We start from the raw sequence: 19,887 nt of genomic DNA on the forward strand, positions 1-19,887 counted from the left end.
AAGTTCTTGAATGTGTGAGACCATTTGCTGACTGTGTGCTACAAATGCTTTACACTGTCTTCTGATACTGCCTTACAGCTTGACCAAGCTACCACTTTAGAGGGTAAGGTTATATCTAACTTTAGCCTCTGCCAAACCTCTGGGGACTGTGGACTCTGTACACACTGTACCTATTTGGGAACAGTATATACAGAGCCACTTTCTCACAGACCCCCTCTGACTTGGCCCCAGCCCTACCGGCCTGTTTCCCCCTTGAAGCTGCTCCTGCTAAATCCCGGTGGGTTCTGCAGCCAGCAACCTTGAAAACCCCAGAGGACCTGCCTGCCTTCAACTACAAAGGCTTTGTCTCCCGTGAACACCGGATTTGTTCATCTGCAACCTCTGGCTCCGGCCGGACACCGCGAATCCGCCCCACTTTGTACCCGCTATCCACGGCCCGATGTTGAGTGGCCAAACACCACAAGGAGGTCAACACGGCGATCCTGACCTTAGATCCGGTGACCCCTGACCTGCCTCAAGCCTCCAGCCGATGCCTGCAGCCTAAATCCAGAAGGTCCCCCCAACCGCGACCAGGAGCTGGTAAGATCAGACCCTAAAAGGTATCCCTGTACCCGACGCCCCACGGCCTTGTGTGCACAAACTGACAGTGCCTAACCAACTCCTAACTTCCCAACCTACCTCTCGAAGGGGTGATCTCACCCAGAAGACCTTCGTCCCAAGCCTGCAGTGCCTTTGCAAACCGGAGGCTCCCTATTGAAACCAGCAGGGCACCCGACGTCGAAATAGCACCATGCACCCAGCCGCCCTAGTGCCGCTGAGGGTGCACCTTTTGGTGCGACTTTGTTTCCCCATTTGCCCTGAGCTAAAGTTCAGGAGCCTTGCTCCTACAGCAGAGTGGCCTGCTAGCCAGCAGCCACCAACCGGAGGTCCCCTATCCCCCATTGGCTAACATTGGGCCTCAGCACTCTGCACCCGGCCACCCTAGTGCTGCTGAGGGTGTAACAAGAGTGTATCCTCGACCCTGGGGGAACCCTTGTTCTACCCCCAGAAGCTCAACTCCAAAGACTGAGTACTTACCTGGTAACCATTAAATTAATTTCTCTCCGTAGGAACCTATTGACTGTTTTTCCCCGAAAAATGTTTTAAGTGTGGAGTTGAATTGTATGTGAACTTGAAAAATAACATTTGCGCAAAATTGATTTTACTTACCTTTTCTCTAGGAAATGTCCCAGTGTGATATCTAGGCATATCACATGGAGTAGAAAAAGTAATCTCAAAAGAAATGTAAAAGTAACATACCTGTAATTTTCATTGCAAGATCGATACAAAGTAATTCCACAGTAATGCATTACCTGTAATTTAAACTGTAACCACTGCAAAGTACATTTACAATTGCATTTCAAACTATATTTACTGCAAAGTATTTATCAACTTACCTGTGCCAGGCTTGCTTGGTTCTAGATAATAAAAACTAAATATTTTTATACAAAAACAATTGGTCTGAAGTTCAGTCTTTGAGTGTGTAAATTCATTTACTACAAATACTTTACACTGTCCTCTGATACTGCCTTACTGCTCGACCACACTACCTACCACAAATAGAAAGTGAGGTGGTATTTAACTTTACCTCTGCCTACGCTTTGGGGTTCCACTGGACTCTGTGCACACTAAACCTCACTTTGGTATAGTATATACAGAGCCAGCTTCCTACAAGAATCCATAACCAAGTATTCTGCTAGAATAGATCCCATCTGTGAAGTTTCAATGAAAAGGTAAGGGAAGACGTTCTAAAAAAAATTAAGTTGTCGGATTGCACAGACAAGTGTCACTTCAATACCATTGAGAAGTCGACAGCTACCATCATGGCTCCATCTCTTCAAAGGAAGGCCCATCATGGATGAGGGTACTTCTTGATTTCCTATCTTTACAATACCCACCCAAACAAGCCTTACTCATGAGCCAAGTGTAATGTATACATTTACCAGTCCAGAAGCTACAAAAGTAATGAAAGATGTTAAATCTATCAATCATTTATTGTATGTTTTCCAGTCATCAGGTAAAGTTTATTTGTCTTAAGTTAACTGATCTCAATTGACTTTATCCTACTATAAACTTCTTGCTTTTTAGGGTGTTAACTTGTATGTGAAAAATCTTGATGATGGTATAGATGACGAACGACTACGGAAAGAGTTCACTCCTTTTGGTACAATCACTAGTGCAAAGGTAAGATTTCAATGGTCAATTGGAAGGCCTTTTTCGTCAATTTTGAGCAAAAGCATGTCATGTCATTTGTTTTGCATAGGGCTTAGGCTGCTATAGCGGCCCCATATCACTGCACGGGATGAGGAGATAACAGAGGACTAATTGCGATATTTTTTGAATTGTGAACCTTATATTTCTGTGTACCTGCTTTGAAGCCCAGTAGATACATCTTGGTCCTATATTTACTGTTCAAATGCAATAATATGGATTCTTGTGGCTAATGAATATGGGTTTATTCCGGCCTAGGAACTATGGAAGGTGGTAGACCTGCCTGGACTGAAATGTTATGCAATTGAAGAGTTTCAACATCTGGAGGCTTCTCCTTCCCATCTGTCTTTCCCAGTTGGCCAGTATTCTGTTTCCAGAAATAGGGGAGCACTCTGCCTCAGCACAAGTTTTATGCTAGGAGTGAGGCTGCTTTAGTGTGCATCATTAAAACGCTTACTGGTACATTCAATGACGAATCTAAATAGCTTTAATTAAGTTTCACAGCAGCATGTTGTTGGCTCCCTGAGTGAATCATTGAATCCCAAGAGTATACAAAATGTAGCTTGCCCTGGATGGATTGGGGCCAGTCTTGTGAGAAGACTCCAAGTCTTTTACTCTGCACTAAGAGCAATTGCTTGGTATTGTCAGTTTGCTCATCTGTTTGATACATTTAAAAGTCTTTGTTTTTTAAAATCTTATCTTACCAGCTCTATTATGTCTTATTATCAGCAGGTAGTTATTTCCTAAACAGATCCTGAAAGTGTTTATGTTCGAAGCATATGAGCTGAGTTTGTTTTTCTTCTTGGACAGTCTTTGGAAGTCACGAGTTTGGTGACTCCTCCTTCGGTCCGTACTGCGCATGGGCTTCGGCTCCATCCTCAGATTGTTTTTTTCCGCCATCGGGCTCGGATGTGATACTTCGTGCTCCGGCTTCGAACTTCTACGGTTCCAGCCTCGACGGAAAATCCTCGATTCTTCGAGTTCCTTCATCATCTTCATCTCTCGAAGCGGCACTTTCTCCATCCCGTACATCGAAACCGGCCTTCGGGCCCTCCGCGACTCCGGTCCCGGCCGATGGAAAGGACTCCGTTCAAAAAGTGCCCAAAATGTGGGTCTAAATTTCCCCACACCGACCTCCATCAGGTGTGTAACCTTTGCCTCTCTCCGGAACACGAGGCCAGAGACTGCCCCGCCTGCAAGTCTTTTCGATCGAAGAAGACCATCCGAGATCGAAGAGCTCGACGCACCATGGCGCACTCATCCTCTGCAGCTCCACCGGACATCTTCGGAGACGACGCCGAAGCTTCGGGGCAAACACACACCTAGCAGGAGGAAGACGTCGTCAGCGCTTCCGAGGCCGAAGACTCCGACGTGGAGGACGTTACACCAGCGCAGCGGACCGTGAGTACTATGCCCCCTCCCACCCCCACGCCGAAAACCAAAGAGACTCAGGTTACTCCCTCGCCTGCCGGCCTGGGCAAAACCAAAACCAAAACTTCGATCACCCCACCTTCGGGCCCGGTGTCGAAGCTCCCAAAGTCTCATGGCAGCTCGGGATCGAGCCAGCCGACACCCGGTACCGAAAAACAGCATCCGGCACCGAAGACTGCAAAATCCAGCTCGACTCCGAAACCACCGGTGCCGAAACCTGGACACTCAGTGCCGACCAAACACAAACACAAATCTGTCGGCACCGACGCTCCGGCGCCGAAACATCATTCGACGCCGAAACACCCGGAGACCTCAAAAAAGCATGGCGCACACAGACCATCGAAACCCCCGGTTCCGAAATCACCGGTGCCGACAGACGACTCGACACCATTGGCTCTGTTTACACCAGACCCTTTACAAAAGACTTTGTCCAAAGATCCAAAGACTGGGCTTTTGACTTTAACTACCAAGAAAAGACGCCTTGATGCTCCGGCTCCTCCTCCTCCACCCAAAAGGAAGGACTCTGCTACTTCTCCCCTCAGAGTGCCCTCCCCACCACCGCCTCCCCTACCCCCTCCACCGCCTCCACCTCACAGGTCTCCGCCACCTGTACCTCACTACGATCCGACCCCATCCCCAGATCCGGATGATGGGGATCCGGACAATTACCCGGCGGACGCCCCAATGGATCCCACTCCACCAGGGACCCCAGATCCATGGGAGGATTACAATAACCCTGATATACCCAATGTACCTCAGGACGACCTATACCCATCAAGGCCGTCTCCTCCAGAGGACTCCTTAGGGTTTCACCATTTAGTGCAGAGAGCAGCACACTACCATGGGGTGGACATGCACAGTGAACCAGTAGAAGAAGACTTCCTACTGGATACATTTGATATACAAGACAAATCTACAAGACAAATCTACTTCCATTTTACCCATGCTTAAGGGTGTCACCAAGCACGCTACAGAGGTGTTCAAAGACCCTGTCAGAGCCAGAGTACTGAACCCTAGAATAGAGAAGAAGTACAAGGCGGCACCCACAGACCCTGCTTACATCAAGGGCCCTGCTCCCCTAGATTCCCTAGTTGTCTCCACAGCTAGAAAGCGGGCTAACTCCCAATCCTCAGGAGATGCCCCACCGCCAGACAAAGAATCTAAACTTCTGGACGCGTCTGGTAAACGCACCGCCTCCCAAGCTGCAAACATGTGGCGCATTGCAAACACACAAGCACTGCTTGCGCGATATGATAGAGCACACTATGACGAACTAGAGGCTCTTATGCAGCACCTTCCAGAAAAATACAAGCACAAGGCTCATGACCTGATACAGGAGGGTAAACTAATTACAAACACCTCCATTAAGTGTGCCCTCGATGCAGCCGACACTGCTTCTAGGGCCATAAATACCAGTGTCCTGCTTCGTCGCCACGCCTGGCTCAGGATCTCAGGGTTCAAGCCTGAAGTCCAGGCATCCATACTCAATCACCCCTTTGACCAGGAAACACTCTTTGGGCCAAAGGTAGACGAAGCGCTCGAAAAGATGAAGAAAGACACAGACACAGCAAAGTCTATGGGGGCACTCCAAACACAAGCCTCCAAACGTTCCTTTCGACGCTCGTCCTTTCGTGGCACAGGCAGAGGCTCCTCCACCGATAACGCCTCTACCTCCTACAAGTCCCCTCCTCAAAATACCTTTTCAAAGGGCAATCAGAGAGGTGGTTACAGGGGTAACAACAATAAGGGCAGGGGCAAAACCAACAACACCCGTTCTGCCACCCCCCCGCCCAATGACTCCCCTCCGCTCCCCCCAGACCATTCCACTCCGGTCGGGGGCAGACTACAAAACTTTATCCACGTATGGGAGTCCATAACATCGGACAAATGGGTGACCCAAATCATTCGGTCAGGGTACTGTCTAGAGCTAACATCTACCCCACCCAATATCCCACCAAGGCACCGTCCAATGTCTCAAGAACATTCCACACTGCTCAAACAAGAGGTACTCTCACTCCTGCAAAAACACGCTATAGAGCAGGTCCCCGTCAATCAACGAAATCTAGGGGTCTACTCTCTATATTTCTTAATACCAAAGAAAGACGAGACCCTCAGACCCATTCTGGACCTCCGGCCTCTAAATGCCTACATACATTCAGACCATTTTCACATGGTCACTCTACAACAAGTCCTCCCACTCCTCTGCCAGGGAGACTTTCTCACAACCTTGGATCTGAAAGACGCATACTTTCACATTCCAATACACCCCTCTCACACTAAATACCTCAGGTTCGTGGTGGACGGGCAGCATTACCAATTCACGGTTCTCCCCTTCGGGGTCACCACTGCACCACGAGTGTTTACCAAATGCCTAGCAGTAGTAGCAGCACACCTCAGACGTCAACACATTCACGTCTTCCCTTACTTAGACGACTGGCTGATAAAAGCCACGTCCTACCACCAATGTGTGCAACATACAAACAGCACCATCCAACTGCTCCACCAGCTAGGCTTCACGGTGAACTACCAAAAGTCGCACCTCATACCATCTCACACAAAGCAATATCTCGGGGCCACTATAGACACCTCCAAAGGTATTGCCTATCCAAACTCAGCCAGAATCACAAGCATTCAAGCCTTACGCAAAACATTCCTTCCCCAACACTCTCTTCCAGCAAGAGTGTTCATGAAGCTCATAGGAATGATGGCGTCCTGCATATTTATAGTGCCCCATGCAAGACTCCACATGCGTCCACTTCAAGAGTGCCTAGCACAACAGTGGAACCAGGCCCAGGGTCAGCTGACGGATCTGGTGTTGGTGGACGGCCGCACACATCACTCTCTGCAGTGGTGGAACACCACAAACCTTTCCAAAGGACGGCCGTTCCTGGACCCGGTTCCTCAGGTGATTCTAACAGCGGACGCATCGCTCTCCGGCTGGGGAGCGCACCTCCTACACCTCACAATGCAAGGTCTATGGACGCCACAGCAAAAATAGCTCCACATCAACCATCTGGAGCTCTTGACGATCTTTCTAGCCCTAAAATCTTTCCAAAAACAAATTTCGGGCAAAGCAGTCCTCATTCGCACAGACAACATGACTGCGATGTATTATATACAAAAACAGGGGGGGACACACTCTCCCCAGCTCTCCCGCTTAGCCCAGAGCATATGGAGATGGGCAATTCCCCAAAACATCTTTCTCCTGGCACAGCACGTTCCAGGAGTACAAAACACCATAGCAGATCTGCTCAGCAGACAAACGCAACTACTACACGAATGGGAACTGCATCCACAAGTTCTTCACCCATTCTTCAAACAGTGGGGGCATCCTCAAATAGACCTCTTCGCCACCCACGAAAACAAAAAATGCCCAAGCTTCGCCGCCAGATACCCACACCCATTGTCCAAGGGCAATGCGATATGGATGAACTGGTCAGGCAGATTTGCATACGCCTTTCCACCTCTCCCACTAATTCCATTAGTGGTCAGGAAGCTACAACAGCACTCCCTCACACTCATTCTGGTAGCTCCAACGTGGGCCAGGCAGCCGTGGTACACCACGCTACTACAACTATCAGTGGTACCACATCAAAAACTGCACCTTTCCCCATGCCTCCTAACCCAGAACCATGGAGAAATCAGGCACCCGGACCCAGCCCAGCTCAACCTGGCGATCTGGCTCCTGAAATCTTAGAATTCGGATACCTTAACCTTCCCCCTGATTGCATGAACATCATCATGGAAGCCAGACGTCCTACCACTAGAGCATGCTATGCCGCAAAGTGGAAAAGATTTGTAATTTACTGCCGTAACAATACAATTAACCCCCTAGATGCATCCATACAGCACATCATATGCTATCTGCTCCATCTTCACAGGTGTAACCTGGCATATTCATCCATACGCCTACACCTAGCAGCGATCGCTGCTTATCTACAAAACAGGCAGCATTTATCACTCTTCAGAGTGCCCGCTATTAAAGCCTTCATGGAAGGCCTTAAACGAGTAATTCCTCCCAGGGCACCACCTTCCCCTGTATGGAATCTAAATTTAGTTCTTACACGTCTAATGGGTCCGCCCTTCGAACCAATGCACAAATGTGAGCTACAGTTTCTCACCTGGAAAACAGCTTTCCTTGTAGCTATCACTTCCCTTAGAAGGGTTGGTGAAATACAAGCGTTCACCATACAGGAACCCTACATACAAATGCATCACAGCAAGGTCATACTTCGCACAAATCCGAAGTTTCTGCCCAAAGTCATTTCCCCCTTCCACCTCAATCAATCAGTGGAATTACCTGTCTTCTTTTCGCAACCCCAATCTGTTGCAGAAAGGGCCTTACACACACTTGATGTAAAAAGGGCGTTACTATACTACATACAAAGAACGCAACCCTTCAGGAAGACTAAACAATTGTTCGTTTCCTTCTCTCCACCACATAAAGGCAACCCCATTTCAAAATCAGGGATAGCTAGGTGGATTGTAAAATGCATACAAATTTGCTATCAAAAGGCAAAGAGAACATTATCTGTTCCCCCTAAAGCCCACTCTACAAGAAAGTTAGGGGCTTCTATGGCTTTTCTAGGGAATATACCCTTAGATGACATCTGCAAGGCAGCCACATGGTCTACACCGCACACCTTCACAAAACACTACTGTGTAGATGTGCATTCCAAGCAGCAAGCTAGGGTGGGCCAGGCTGTACTAAAGACACTTTTTCAAACCGCTGCAACGGATACCGGTGGTCGCCGCTAGGGTTGGGTACTGCTATATAATCTATGCTAAGTGTACAATCTGCAGCTCATATGCCTCGAACGGAATATGCTACTTACCAGTATGCATCTGTTCTTGGCATGTAGAGCTGCAGAGTTGTACACGCCCACCCGCCTCCCCGGCTACCTGTATCCGTTCCAGTACATCTTATTTAGATACAACACATGGGTTTCTCACTGTTATTACTACACTCCATCATTTCCCTGTTGGCGAAAAACAATCTGAGGATGGAGCCGAAGCCCATGCGCAGTACGGACCGAAGGAGGAGTCACCGAACTCGTGACTTCCAAAGACTGTCCAAGAAGAAAAACAAACTGCAAACATCCGGGCCCAACACCAGATGGCGACCTATGCTAAGTGTACAACTCTGCAGCTCTACATGCCAAGAACAGATGCATACTGGTAAGTAGCATATTCCTTTCAGAATATCTGATTCCAAATTCTGATCCCTAACAGGATGTGGTCTCCAGGTGCTTTTGACAGATAAATTCAAAGCCTCCTTGTCCAGTAGCTGAAAGTAACTCAAAAGTGTAGCATGTCAAGTCTGTCTTTTATCCTTATTCAATTGCAGGCCATTTTATTTTTACATTTTCCAAAAATGTTGTAAAACGTGTTTCTAAACTGTAGATTAGTTAAGGGGAAGATTTTGGTGTAGACATCAACTTTGCATGAATTGTGAGGAATAGAGTTCCATATTTTCGGACATAGGTGAGATGAGGTGAGCAGAACAGAACTGCAGGACTTGCCCTTCAGAAATTGACTGTCAATGCATCAGTTTTGCCCCTTTAAAAATTGTATATGTTAAATGCACGTGTTGAACTAGTCAAACTGTAAAGTAACCACTGTGGCACTTAGTTTTTATTCTGGCTGAATGAACAGAAGACAGAATTGTGAAGGGAAAGTGTCTCAATGATACTGTTGTCAAATTAGGTGATGGAGAGTCCTAGCTTTTTTAAAGGCATTTGCAACTGTATAAGGGCGGGCGTCTTGACAATGGGTGACACACGGAGAGATGACCAGATGCTTAATGGTTTGACGTTGAAACGTGTGGCAAAGTCGAATGGTGCATCAAGTGAAGTGGCTACATTAGCTGATGTGCCCTGGCACACTGCAACATAGAAAATTCGTCACAGCTAACAGTGATGCTGCTTTGATGTTGGGGAAAGCAGTCTTCGACTTGCTAGTAAGTCTGTGCCCTACCTTTTACTGAGGTCAAGTCCATTGATGTCAAACAGTAATGTCTAGGGTAAGATCGTCAATGATTATAATCTTCCTTTCTATGTTTCGCTGAGCCAGCGCACGTGCTGTTCTGCGAGACATTTAGTATTGGGGTTTTCAAAGTGCTGCCACAGGCTTTTGGTGGCCTAGCGTTCACGCGCGCATCCGCCATCTGCCTCCCTTCCAGCACAATCACTGTCACTTTTTCGTGCTGCTGCGCGCACATCACTAGCGTGTTTTTTAAATTTTTATATATATTACTACAAGCTTCCTGTGTCGCGCGGCCAATGCTTGTTTTTATTGGCTATGAGGCCATAGAGCGGCTCTGTTGATGTCAGTAGCCGGAAGATCCTGGTGCCCCATGTGAACTGGATATCTGCTGGCGGGTAGATTTCCCCAAGGTGTGCTCACTTAAATTCAAACAGGTCTCTATCATTTTTACTTCCGTAAGAACATGTGTGCTTCCCCTACATCGGCCCTTGACGTTTGTCTTCACCTCTTCCTCGCTGGGTTGGTCTGAAAAGCCGCTTGTGTGTCTTGCTGCCTGCCGTAGCAGCGGAAAGTACAATGTTTTCGACTCTCGCCTTCAAAAGACAACCACCACTATATTTGGACTGCTGGCCCACTTGCCTCGCATTGTCTGGATTTTTTTATATGCATAATATGTGTTTTTGCTGGGTTCCTGTGTGAAGCTTGGTACGTCATGTGAACACTGTCTGCAGACAGTGGTGTAATACTGTTTTAACTAAAGCGGTTTTATGTTTATTAAGAAAACACGTATACGTACCTGATTGCAATGGCAACATAGACTTGAAGCTTTTCATACCACACTTCAGCCATTTCTAAACATAATTAATAGCAGACGTTATTGTCCATTTGAATAGTACTAAGTTTACCGACTTTTAAAGGATGGCTTAGGTTTCGAACTTGGTACTTGCCTATCATATTTTATTCCCCTTGTGAGCGTTTAATGCACTGTGGCCGGAAGCACTGCTAAACAGTTGCACTTGACATGGTACAGACAGACCTGTTCAAATTGAAACCACTGACGTAGTCTTGTGATGGACCCCTCGCTAATAATTTTTTTTAATTTGTGGCTTAGATGTGTATTTCTTTGGAACAGGAAAAATGTTTAGAGCAAAAAACATATCTATATTTTTCACGACATGTACAATACAAAGATCCTGCATTTGCTACATTTCTGAGTAGCTCATCAAGTTATGTTTTTCCTTGCGCTGTCAAACTTTTCAGTTACAAATGTAAATTTACAAATATATTCGTGCTCAGAGGTCAAGTAAAACACAACAAATTGCAAACTAAAAATAGATTAAGTAGCTTACACTTGGGTTTTCATTTGTATCTTATCTCAGTTTTGTATATATTTTGTAATATTCCTGGAACTCCACTGAAAATCATGCTAGTCAATTTATTATATTATGGGTGCACAACTAATCTGTTTCTTCATCGATCTGATAACATTTTAGTTCCATTCAAAGATGTTGGTTAATAAGCAATTTCTTCTTTCATAGTCCTATTTTAAATGTTTTGAGAAAAAATACACTACTCTTATTGTAATAAGAAACATTTCCTTGCTGCTTAGCAATGATTTTCATTGTTCTTCATACTTTCCAATCAACATTTATAACTTTATTGCTTAACTCCATTGAAAACCTAGACCCGTGTTTGAAAGCAGTACATTATATTATTTTGCAACCCCTGTGAATACTGTGTGCTTTGTGTTGTGATCAATTTATTCGTAGTCTGCCTTTTGATGTTGTGCCTCTTACTAATGAGCCTGCTCATGAAATACATGTTTGAAAGAGAAGAGCACAATGTCAGAAAGGACATCTTTAAATTTTTTAGCAGAAAGAAAATGCTGTGTGTCAGATGTATTGTTAACAAGTCCCAGCAATGCAGAGTCTGCTATAATTTTATGCAATATATTTGTGACTAGGGAGCCGAACCCATATAATGTACTGCACCCCAATATTTTGGTCATCCGTATATTCACCTTTAGCAGCTCAGCTCTGGCACTCATGCTCTTGTGATAAGTCACCACTCTCATTGACATCAGGCCCATAATCTCAAGTAATTAAAATAGTGACTAGGACCACTCCAGTACTGAGTTCTAGATCAAAAAAAGTTAAAGGGTTTTATTGCAATAGAGGCATTACAGAGAAATGCAAAATATATTCCATGATGGATCAGGTACAGAATACATAGAAATCTGCATTTTTACAGTCCCCATAAGCAGCAAAAACCATAAGTGGGATGGTCAGCATCCCTGGGAGGAAAAAGGAAAGGTTCTTAATTTAACTGTCAGAATCGCAAAGGAAGCCATCAGCAGCTCTAGTAGAAAATAGAAAGTCTGTCTGTTGTAGAGAGACTGGCCAGTTTCGAGGCAACATGGTGTCCCTGAGAAAAAAGCTGAAAGATTCACACTTCCCTCTTCCTGACCTCTCACACCGTTTTTAGGTCTTGCCTACACTGCGCTCTTCCCCCCCCCCTCTCTCTCTCCCTCCCCCTCCCTCTCTCTCTCCCCCTCTCCCTCCCTCTTCCACCCTCTCTCTCCCCCCCTCTCGCTCTCCCCCCCTCTCGCTCTCCCCCCCTCTCGCTCTCCCCCCCTCTCGCTCTCCCCCCTCTCGCTCTCCCCCCCTCTCGCTCTCCCCCCCTCTCGCTCTCCCCCCCTCTCGCTCTCCCCCCCTCTCGCTCTCCCCCCCTCTCGCTCTCCCCCCCTCTCGCTCTCCCCCCCCTCTCGCTCTCCCCCCCTCTCGCTCTCCCCCCTCTCGCTCTCCCCCCTCTCGCTCTCCCCCCCCTCTCGCTTTCCCCCCCTCGCTCTCCCCCCCCTCTCGCTCTCCCCCCCCTCTCGCTCTCCCCCCCCTCTCGCTCTCCCCCCCCTCTCGCTCCTCCCCCCCTCTCGCTCTCCCCCCCCCTCTCGCTCTCCCCCCCCTCTCGCTCTCCCCCCCCCCCCCTCTCGCTCTCCCCCCCTCTCGCTCTCCCCCCCTCTCGCTCTCCCCCCCTCTCGCTCTCCCCCCCTCTCGCTCTCCCCCCCTCTCGCTCTCCCCCCCCCCTCTCGCTCTCCCCCCCCCCTCTCGCTCTCCCCCCCCTCTCGCTCTCCCCCCCCTCTCGCTCTCCCCCCCTCTCGCTCTCCCCCCCTCTCGCTCTCCCCCCCCCTCTCGCTCTCCCCCCCTCTCGCTCTCCCCCACCTCTCGCTCTCCCCCCACCTCTCGCTCTCCCCCCACCTCTCGCTCTCCCCCCACCTCTCGCTCTCCCCCCACCTCTCGCTCTCCCCCCACCTCTCGCTCTCCCCCCACCTCTCGCTCTCCCCCCACCTCTCGCTCTCCCCCCCACCTCTCGCTCTCCCCCCACCTCTCGCTCTCCCCCCCACCTCTCGCTCTCCCCCCCACCTCTCGCTCTCCCCCCCACCTCTCGCTCTCCCCCCCACCTCTCGCTCTCCCCCCCACCTCTCGCTCTCCCCCCCACCTCTCGCTCTCCCCCCCACCTCTCGCTCTCCCCCCCACCTCTCGCTCTCCCCCCCACCTCTCGCTCTCCCCCCCACCTCTCGCTCTCCCCCCCACCTCTCGCTCTCCCCCCCCACCTCTCGCTCTCCCCCCCCACCTCTCGCTCTCCCCCCCCACCTCTCGCTCTCCCCCCCCCACCTCTCGCTCTCCCCCCACCTCCCGCTCTCCCCCCACCTCCCGCTCTCTCTACCCACCTTTCCCTGGAACTTTCTACACAGGGATATTTGTGGGTGAAAGGTGAAGTTGTAGTGGAAGCAGTTTCCACTTGTGTGGCCTTGTTAAAAAAAAAAAACCACAAACAACAGCTTCCCTCGTTGCCTGATGCCTTCTATACTTTAATGTCCCATTTGACATTTTGCTACAAAATTTTTATTTGTTAATGGAGTAAGGAGCCAGTAGGCAGACAACACACTCAGTGAGGATATTTAGCGCCCCTTTTGTATCCCACAGATATAGACACCTCACAATAAGAGAAGCTGTGTTGGTAGTAAAATGCAGACAAAGCTGAAAACCTCTTAAAAGGCTTCCCTAGAGTGGAAGGAGTCAAATATTTGAAGTTTGAGATGATAATCATACAAAGGGATGCAAGGATACCCGTGTTAATTTATGATTGATCGTACCCTAGCCAGAACAAAGAAATGACTGCGGTATCTGCCAGACCTGGGCATCATGTCGAAAGGCACAGTGGAGTCTGAAAAGGACTATTTTATTGTAATTACAGCTGTTCTAAAAAAAAATTTTTTTTTTTTTTAGTTAACACTAATCAGCAAGTTGAGTTAAACATGTGAGGTATTGGTTTCCTAACCGGCACTAAAAATTCAGAAAACTCAGCATTTGATAGACTTTGGAAGGTGCTATTCTGCATCAGCAGATACCCTGGGTTCTTCACTCTCTCTAGTACATGTGAATTAAGTGTTTTTCCTACAATTCAAACCCAGACCTGAAGCAACTGTATTTTTCATAAAGTTGTAGGTGGAGAGACTAGTCAGATGGAAGTACACAAATTGTCAAAGCTCTGCTGTCCTTTCCTTGCATGTTTTTTTTTCCTCCACCGAATTAGTCTTGTGAACATTGAAGGTGCTCTAGTGTTTTTTTTCTTGTTAAACATTAAAGCCAATGTCATGGTAACACTCATAATTGTACAATTTTTCTGACAAGGTAGCTACTTATTATGCAGTGTCTATAGCTAGATTATAGTTCATATCTTATTACCTGCACTCCTGTGGGAAGGCTACCTTCTGGCTCTGCAGTAAAAAGTTCACCAGTGTCTACTACTATGAACACTTGCCTTAATTGTGTCGATATGAAGCGGCTGTGTCCAGTGTAACTGCTTTATGGATGACTTGATTAATGGTTGAGGCCATTGGGTCGACCTGTGAAATGCACAAGATGGTGGTTATGTCTGTTTATAAAGCCACCCAACATAAGTATGCCTTTCCAGCCCCTATCCCCAAAACCTGTATGGAGGGTGAGAGGAGGCCCCCAGCCTATTAGTAAAGAATGTTTCTTCTACTCTATCGAAACCCACGTATTGTGGTTCCTGTGTTGCCGTAATACGGAAAAAGATATAGGGTTCTTAACCCATTTCACAAAACACTGGAGAAAGCCTGAACTGGCCTCACTGGGACTCTTGGTTCTTTCCAGTAAAAATCCATCCAGTCCCCATTACTGGGTGTTGATTGCCTTTAGTATGCTTGTGAGATGTAAGAGGGGAAACGTTGTGTACTTCACTGATCCTTTGTTTAGGAGAGGTATCTTGTTCATTTCCTCCTTCCAGTGGCCTTTCTGGAGTATGTTCACTAGTGGGTTGGGTGATGTGAATTGTGAGGCGGTAGACCGGATCAGGAGAAAGAGTTCTGCTGCAGTTCTGGGATCAGCTTGTTTTGTAAGTTAGAGTACAGAAGAATAGAAGGGGGAGTTGACAAATATTTGCGCAATGCAGACAGTGCAAGGTGGAAAGAAAACATTTCAGTTTTACTAGGCTTGTGTTTTGGAAGATGAGCAGCTATCTAGGATTTGACAGGAGACTAGAGGAAACCTATTCGAGAAGAGACGCAGATTAAAGAAAAAGAAAAATAGTTTGGAATACTTTTTAAAAATATGAATGTTCGAGGCATAGGAGCTGTAGATCATGTGTTAGCATAGATCTCCATCTGGTGTTTGGCCCGGATGTTTGCACTTTATTTTTCTTCGGAAAAGTCTTTGTAGTCACGAGGTAGGTGACTCCTCCCTTTGGTGATAGTGCGCATGGGCATCGACTCCATCCCCAGATTATTTCTTGTCCGCCATCGGGTTCGGATGTGTATTGCTGCGGTTCGGTATCTTTTCCGAACCCCTTCGATGCACAATCCTCTACCCTCGACAGTATTGTCTTTCGATTGCGGTTTCCCATTCGACGCGCATCGTAGAATTTGTAAAACCTTTGATCGGAAACTTAAAGGCGGGCCGTTGGGCCTACCCGTGCCAACCACGCCAGCAGCCGATGGAAAGGACTCCATTTACACTGTGTTCCGGGTGTCGTGCTAAGTTCCCACGCACCTACCGGCACTAGGTTTGCAACCTGTGCTTATCCTCTGAACACAACGAGAAGGACTGCGTTCTGATCTAAAAAGACACTTCGTGACCATCTGGCTCGATGCCACGAAATGAGACAGCGGTTCTGTACCAGACATCTTTGGTGAAGATTCAGAGGAAGAAGAACTGGTCTCCGTCTCCGAAGCCGACTCCGACATGGAGGAAGACCTGAACATCACCCTGGGTCAACGTACTGCGAGTACAAATCCTCACGTGACCATGCACCCCAAAAAACCTAAGGCTCCGGCATCACCTCGAGCTCTGGTCGGCTCCAACAAAAAGTTTCTAGCGCCCTGTCCTCCGGCCCGGCTACGAAACATAAGGACAAGCCTTCCGGCTCGAGCCAGCCCCATTCCGGTGCCGAACCAAGCAGCCTCATGTGCCACTCCCTACATCACCGGCACAGAAGACACCTTCGGCACCGAAGGCCTCGGAGCCGAAAAATTGTTGGAGCCGAAATTGTCCATACCAAAATCCTCAGCACCTAAAATCTCGGAACCGTCAACCTCTGCACCGAAACACTCTGAGCCGAAACATCCACCTCCGAAAGATTCAGGTTCCAAATACAAAAGTAAGCATTGGGACTCTGACCATTCGGCCCACAAAGACCCTCATAAATCTTCTACACTGAAACCCTTTCCTAAGGACAAAGACGCTCCTTCCAAGGAACTTCCATCCGAAGACAGTTTTGGACCCAAAATAGTAAAAACTCAGTATCGATCCCATGACTGGACGCCTTACAGCCACTTTCAAAAAATAGAAGCTGCAGCTCTCAGAGGACTGTCCTATTACTCTGAAAAAGGATATGGGTACTAACCCTTCTCCCCCTTACATACCTCCTTCTCCACCTAACCCACATCGACTAATCACACTATCAAATTCACCACTACCCCCATTTTCACCTGAACCACAGGATGATGGAGATGAGGATCAGGACATACCAGAAGACATACCACATGACACTGATCCATGGGAAGGTTACGATAATGACCCTGACCTGTATCCCTCCAGACCCTCTCCACCTGACAACAATATAGGCTTTGTACAGATTATAGACAGAGCTGATCAATACGATGGGGTGGAGCTAGACTCAGACCCTCTAGAGGAAGATTTTCTTGTGGAGACATTCACACATTCACAGAAGTCCACTAATACTTTACCCATGCTCAAGGGCATGATAAAACACGTAGACAAGGTCTTTAAGGACGCAGTCAGAGCCAGAATACTGACGCCTAGAGTGGATAAAAAGTACAATCTTGCTCCTACAGACGCTGCATATATTAGGGGACAGTTGCCCTTGGACTCTCTTGTCGTATCCAACGCCTGCAAAAGAGCTGATTCCCAAACTACAGGCGACACACCTCCTCCTGATCAGGAGTCTAAAATTAATAGATGCATAGGGCAAACGAGTGGCCTCACAGGCTACTAACCGTTGGCGAATAGCCAATGCCCTGGCTCGGTTAGCACGCTACAACAGAGCTCACTGTGATGAGTTAGAAAAACTCATCCAACACTTGCCTGATGAGTACAAGACAAAGGCTAACGACCTCTTTCAAGAAGGGAAGCTTATCACCAATACTTCCATAAAATGTGCACTAGATGCAGCAGACACAGCATCTCGTGCCATCAACACCAGCATATTATTTCTGATGGATACATCTGCCAGTGGATTCGTCACCTTGTGAATATCCCCTGTGCCAGCATTCCTCGGAACTTTTTTTCCCCAGCTCTCTACGCCGACGTGGACGTTATAATGCATCGGCTCCACTCATGACTCCGTATGACGTCACCGGAGCCATAAGAGAGCCACGTCGGTGTGATGACGTCGGTTCCCTTTTTTCCGCGCCATTGACGCGCAACGGTTTTCCAGCACTCTCCTGCTACTTTGTAGCCTGTAGTGGGTTACTGTTGGTAAATTCACCATTGTCTTCGACTAGGAAGTCAGGTTTCAAACCTTGTAGGGAATGTGGGGGCCACATGTCGATGACAGACCCCCATGAAGATTGTTTGTGGTGCCTTTCTTGTGACTACGACGTGGAGGACTGTTCCAGCTGCAGAAGGATGAACCCCAAGGCCTTGAAGGAAAGAGGCGAAGCTCTTCATGGCCAAGGCAAAGAAGGAGAAGAGAAGTAGGAAGGAGAGATCGAGGCCGGAGTCGTCGACTTCGCATTCTTCGAAGTCGAAGAAACACCACAAGAAAAGGAAACATAGCTCTCGGCACCGGTCTTTGAAGAGCAAGGCTTTGAGATACTTTGCCTCGACGTCGAAGTAAGGATGTGTCTCCTTCTCCATCTCCTAGGAAGTCTCCAGAGAGATCTCCTTCGCCGAAGCGGACTCCGGCGCGGTCCCCGGCGCTGTCACCGGCGCAGTCGCCGGTGAAGTCTTCTGCTTCTGAGGTCGTGCAAGAACAGGAAAAGGAGCCTTATCCAGAGCCGGCTGATCCTGTGGCTCCTGTCGAGGACTTTTCGGCTCCGGTTCCAAGTACTCCTAAGCCGGATTCGGGATCAATCCCTTATCCACAGTTCCCGACTCCGGGTGTGGATAGCATTTTCTGAATGCTATGTATGGGATTTTTCAACGGGCTGCCTTCCCATCTGGCGCACCTTCTGGTCCCGTGGGTCCTATGGGCATACACCTTGGGAGTGCCGCAGCATTATGCTCAGGCCCCATTTATGCCCTTTTTGCCGATGGCTCCTTCGTGGCAGTTTCCGGCGCCGTCTGGGGATCCATCTCGACTTCGATTGGATCGGCCTTCTTCGGAGCCCTCCTCGACACTGTTGCCGACTCCCTCGGCTCCGCGTCCGGCGCGGCCGACTCCAACTCCAACTCCGGCGCGGCCGACTCCGACACCACCGACTCCACGTTCGGTTCCACCGACTCCGCGTACGGCGCCGCTGGTGCCGGTTCCACGGATCCGCTCAGAGTCTTGGAAGAGGAGCGTTATAGGGAGGAGGTGGAAGAAGGTGAGGTGGCTACATCTACCGACGACTTTGAAGGGATTCAAGAGGCTGGTGGTCTTGATACAACTCCGGAGTGGGAGCATTCTTCTACTAGATCCTCTCCACCGCAGGAACTGGCTCCTTATCATTTAGTAATAAAGAAGGCCGCAGAGTTGCTGGACTTGCAGTTGCCCTCTGCTGAGTATAAACCAAACCTTCTGACTGAGGTGCTACATTCGCCGGCTTAGACTAGTGAACCCTTGTTGCCTTTTAATGAGGCTATCTTGGAGCCAGTTATGGATGTCTGGCGTAAGCCACTCTCTTCGCCGGCAGTCTCCAGGCAGGTGGCAAGGAGATATAGGGTGGCTCCTGGGGATCCAAGTTTTCTATCTTCTCACCCTTCTCCAGAAAGCCTGGTGGTGCAAGCTTCATGTTCGAAGCATTCTTCAGGAGCTTTCCCTTAGACTCCTGCGGACAGGGAGTCTAAAAAGGCTGATCAGGCAGCTAAAAAGACCTTTTCTTCAGGGAGCATGGCGCTTAAATCCACTAATGCCACCTGCTTACTAGGGCGCTACGTTCATGCTCTGATGGACTCTATGAAGTCATTAGCCCCCAAGTTGCCAGAAGGGGATAAGGCGTCTTTTATGGAAGTGGTCACTGATACTCAGGCTGCTGCAAGGCAGGTAATTCAGTCGGGGCTTGATACGGCTGATTCTGTGGCAAGGATAATGGGATCGTCGATAGCTGCTAGGAGGCAAGCGTGGCTTCGTTCTTCTGGCTTTTCTACGGATGTTCAGGCCACCTTGGTAGATTTGCCTTTTGACGGACAAACTTTTTGGTGAGAAGGCTGATTCCACCTTGCAAAGATTTAAAGATAGCAGGGTGACGGCGAAATCTTTTCCTGCTAAAGGATTTTGGCTTAGGAAGTTCAGAGGCTTTGGCAGATCTTTGTTTCGCTCCTTCCGGCAGCCTCAGCAGCAACAGCAGCAGCAGAATCCCCTCTATAGGTCGTATAGAGGAAGACAAAGAGGACGGAGACGTTCTGGCCGCAACCCGTCTTCATCTTCTGCCTCCTCTGCTCCCAATGAAGCTTCAGGGAAGCAGCCCTAGATCCCCCATCCTAGATCATGTGAGACCTGTGTGGGGTCGGGTGTCCCACTTTCTGCGAGGTTGGAAAT

At 48.4% G+C, this 19,887-nt stretch overlaps 1 protein-coding gene across 2 annotated transcripts in view; it reads left to right on the forward strand.

Moving 5' to 3' along the window:
• PABPC1 (poly(A) binding protein cytoplasmic 1) overlaps nt 1–19,887 on the forward strand; it is a 541,973-nt gene that overhangs the window by 325,780 nt on the left and 196,306 nt on the right. For both annotated transcript variants that reach the window (XM_085605165.1, XM_085605166.1), the window contains exon 8: nt 2,128–2,223. In XM_085605165.1, the coding sequence (XP_085461291.1) occupies nt 2,128–2,223 (96 nt within the window). The remainder of the gene's footprint in view (nt 1–2,127; nt 2,224–19,887) is intronic.

This window comes from Triturus cristatus, chromosome 5_1, assembly GCF_964204655.1.
Source record: "Triturus cristatus chromosome 5_1, aTriCri1.1, whole genome shotgun sequence".
In the NCBI taxonomy this organism is placed as follows: Eukaryota; Metazoa; Chordata; class Amphibia; order Caudata; family Salamandridae; genus Triturus; species Triturus cristatus.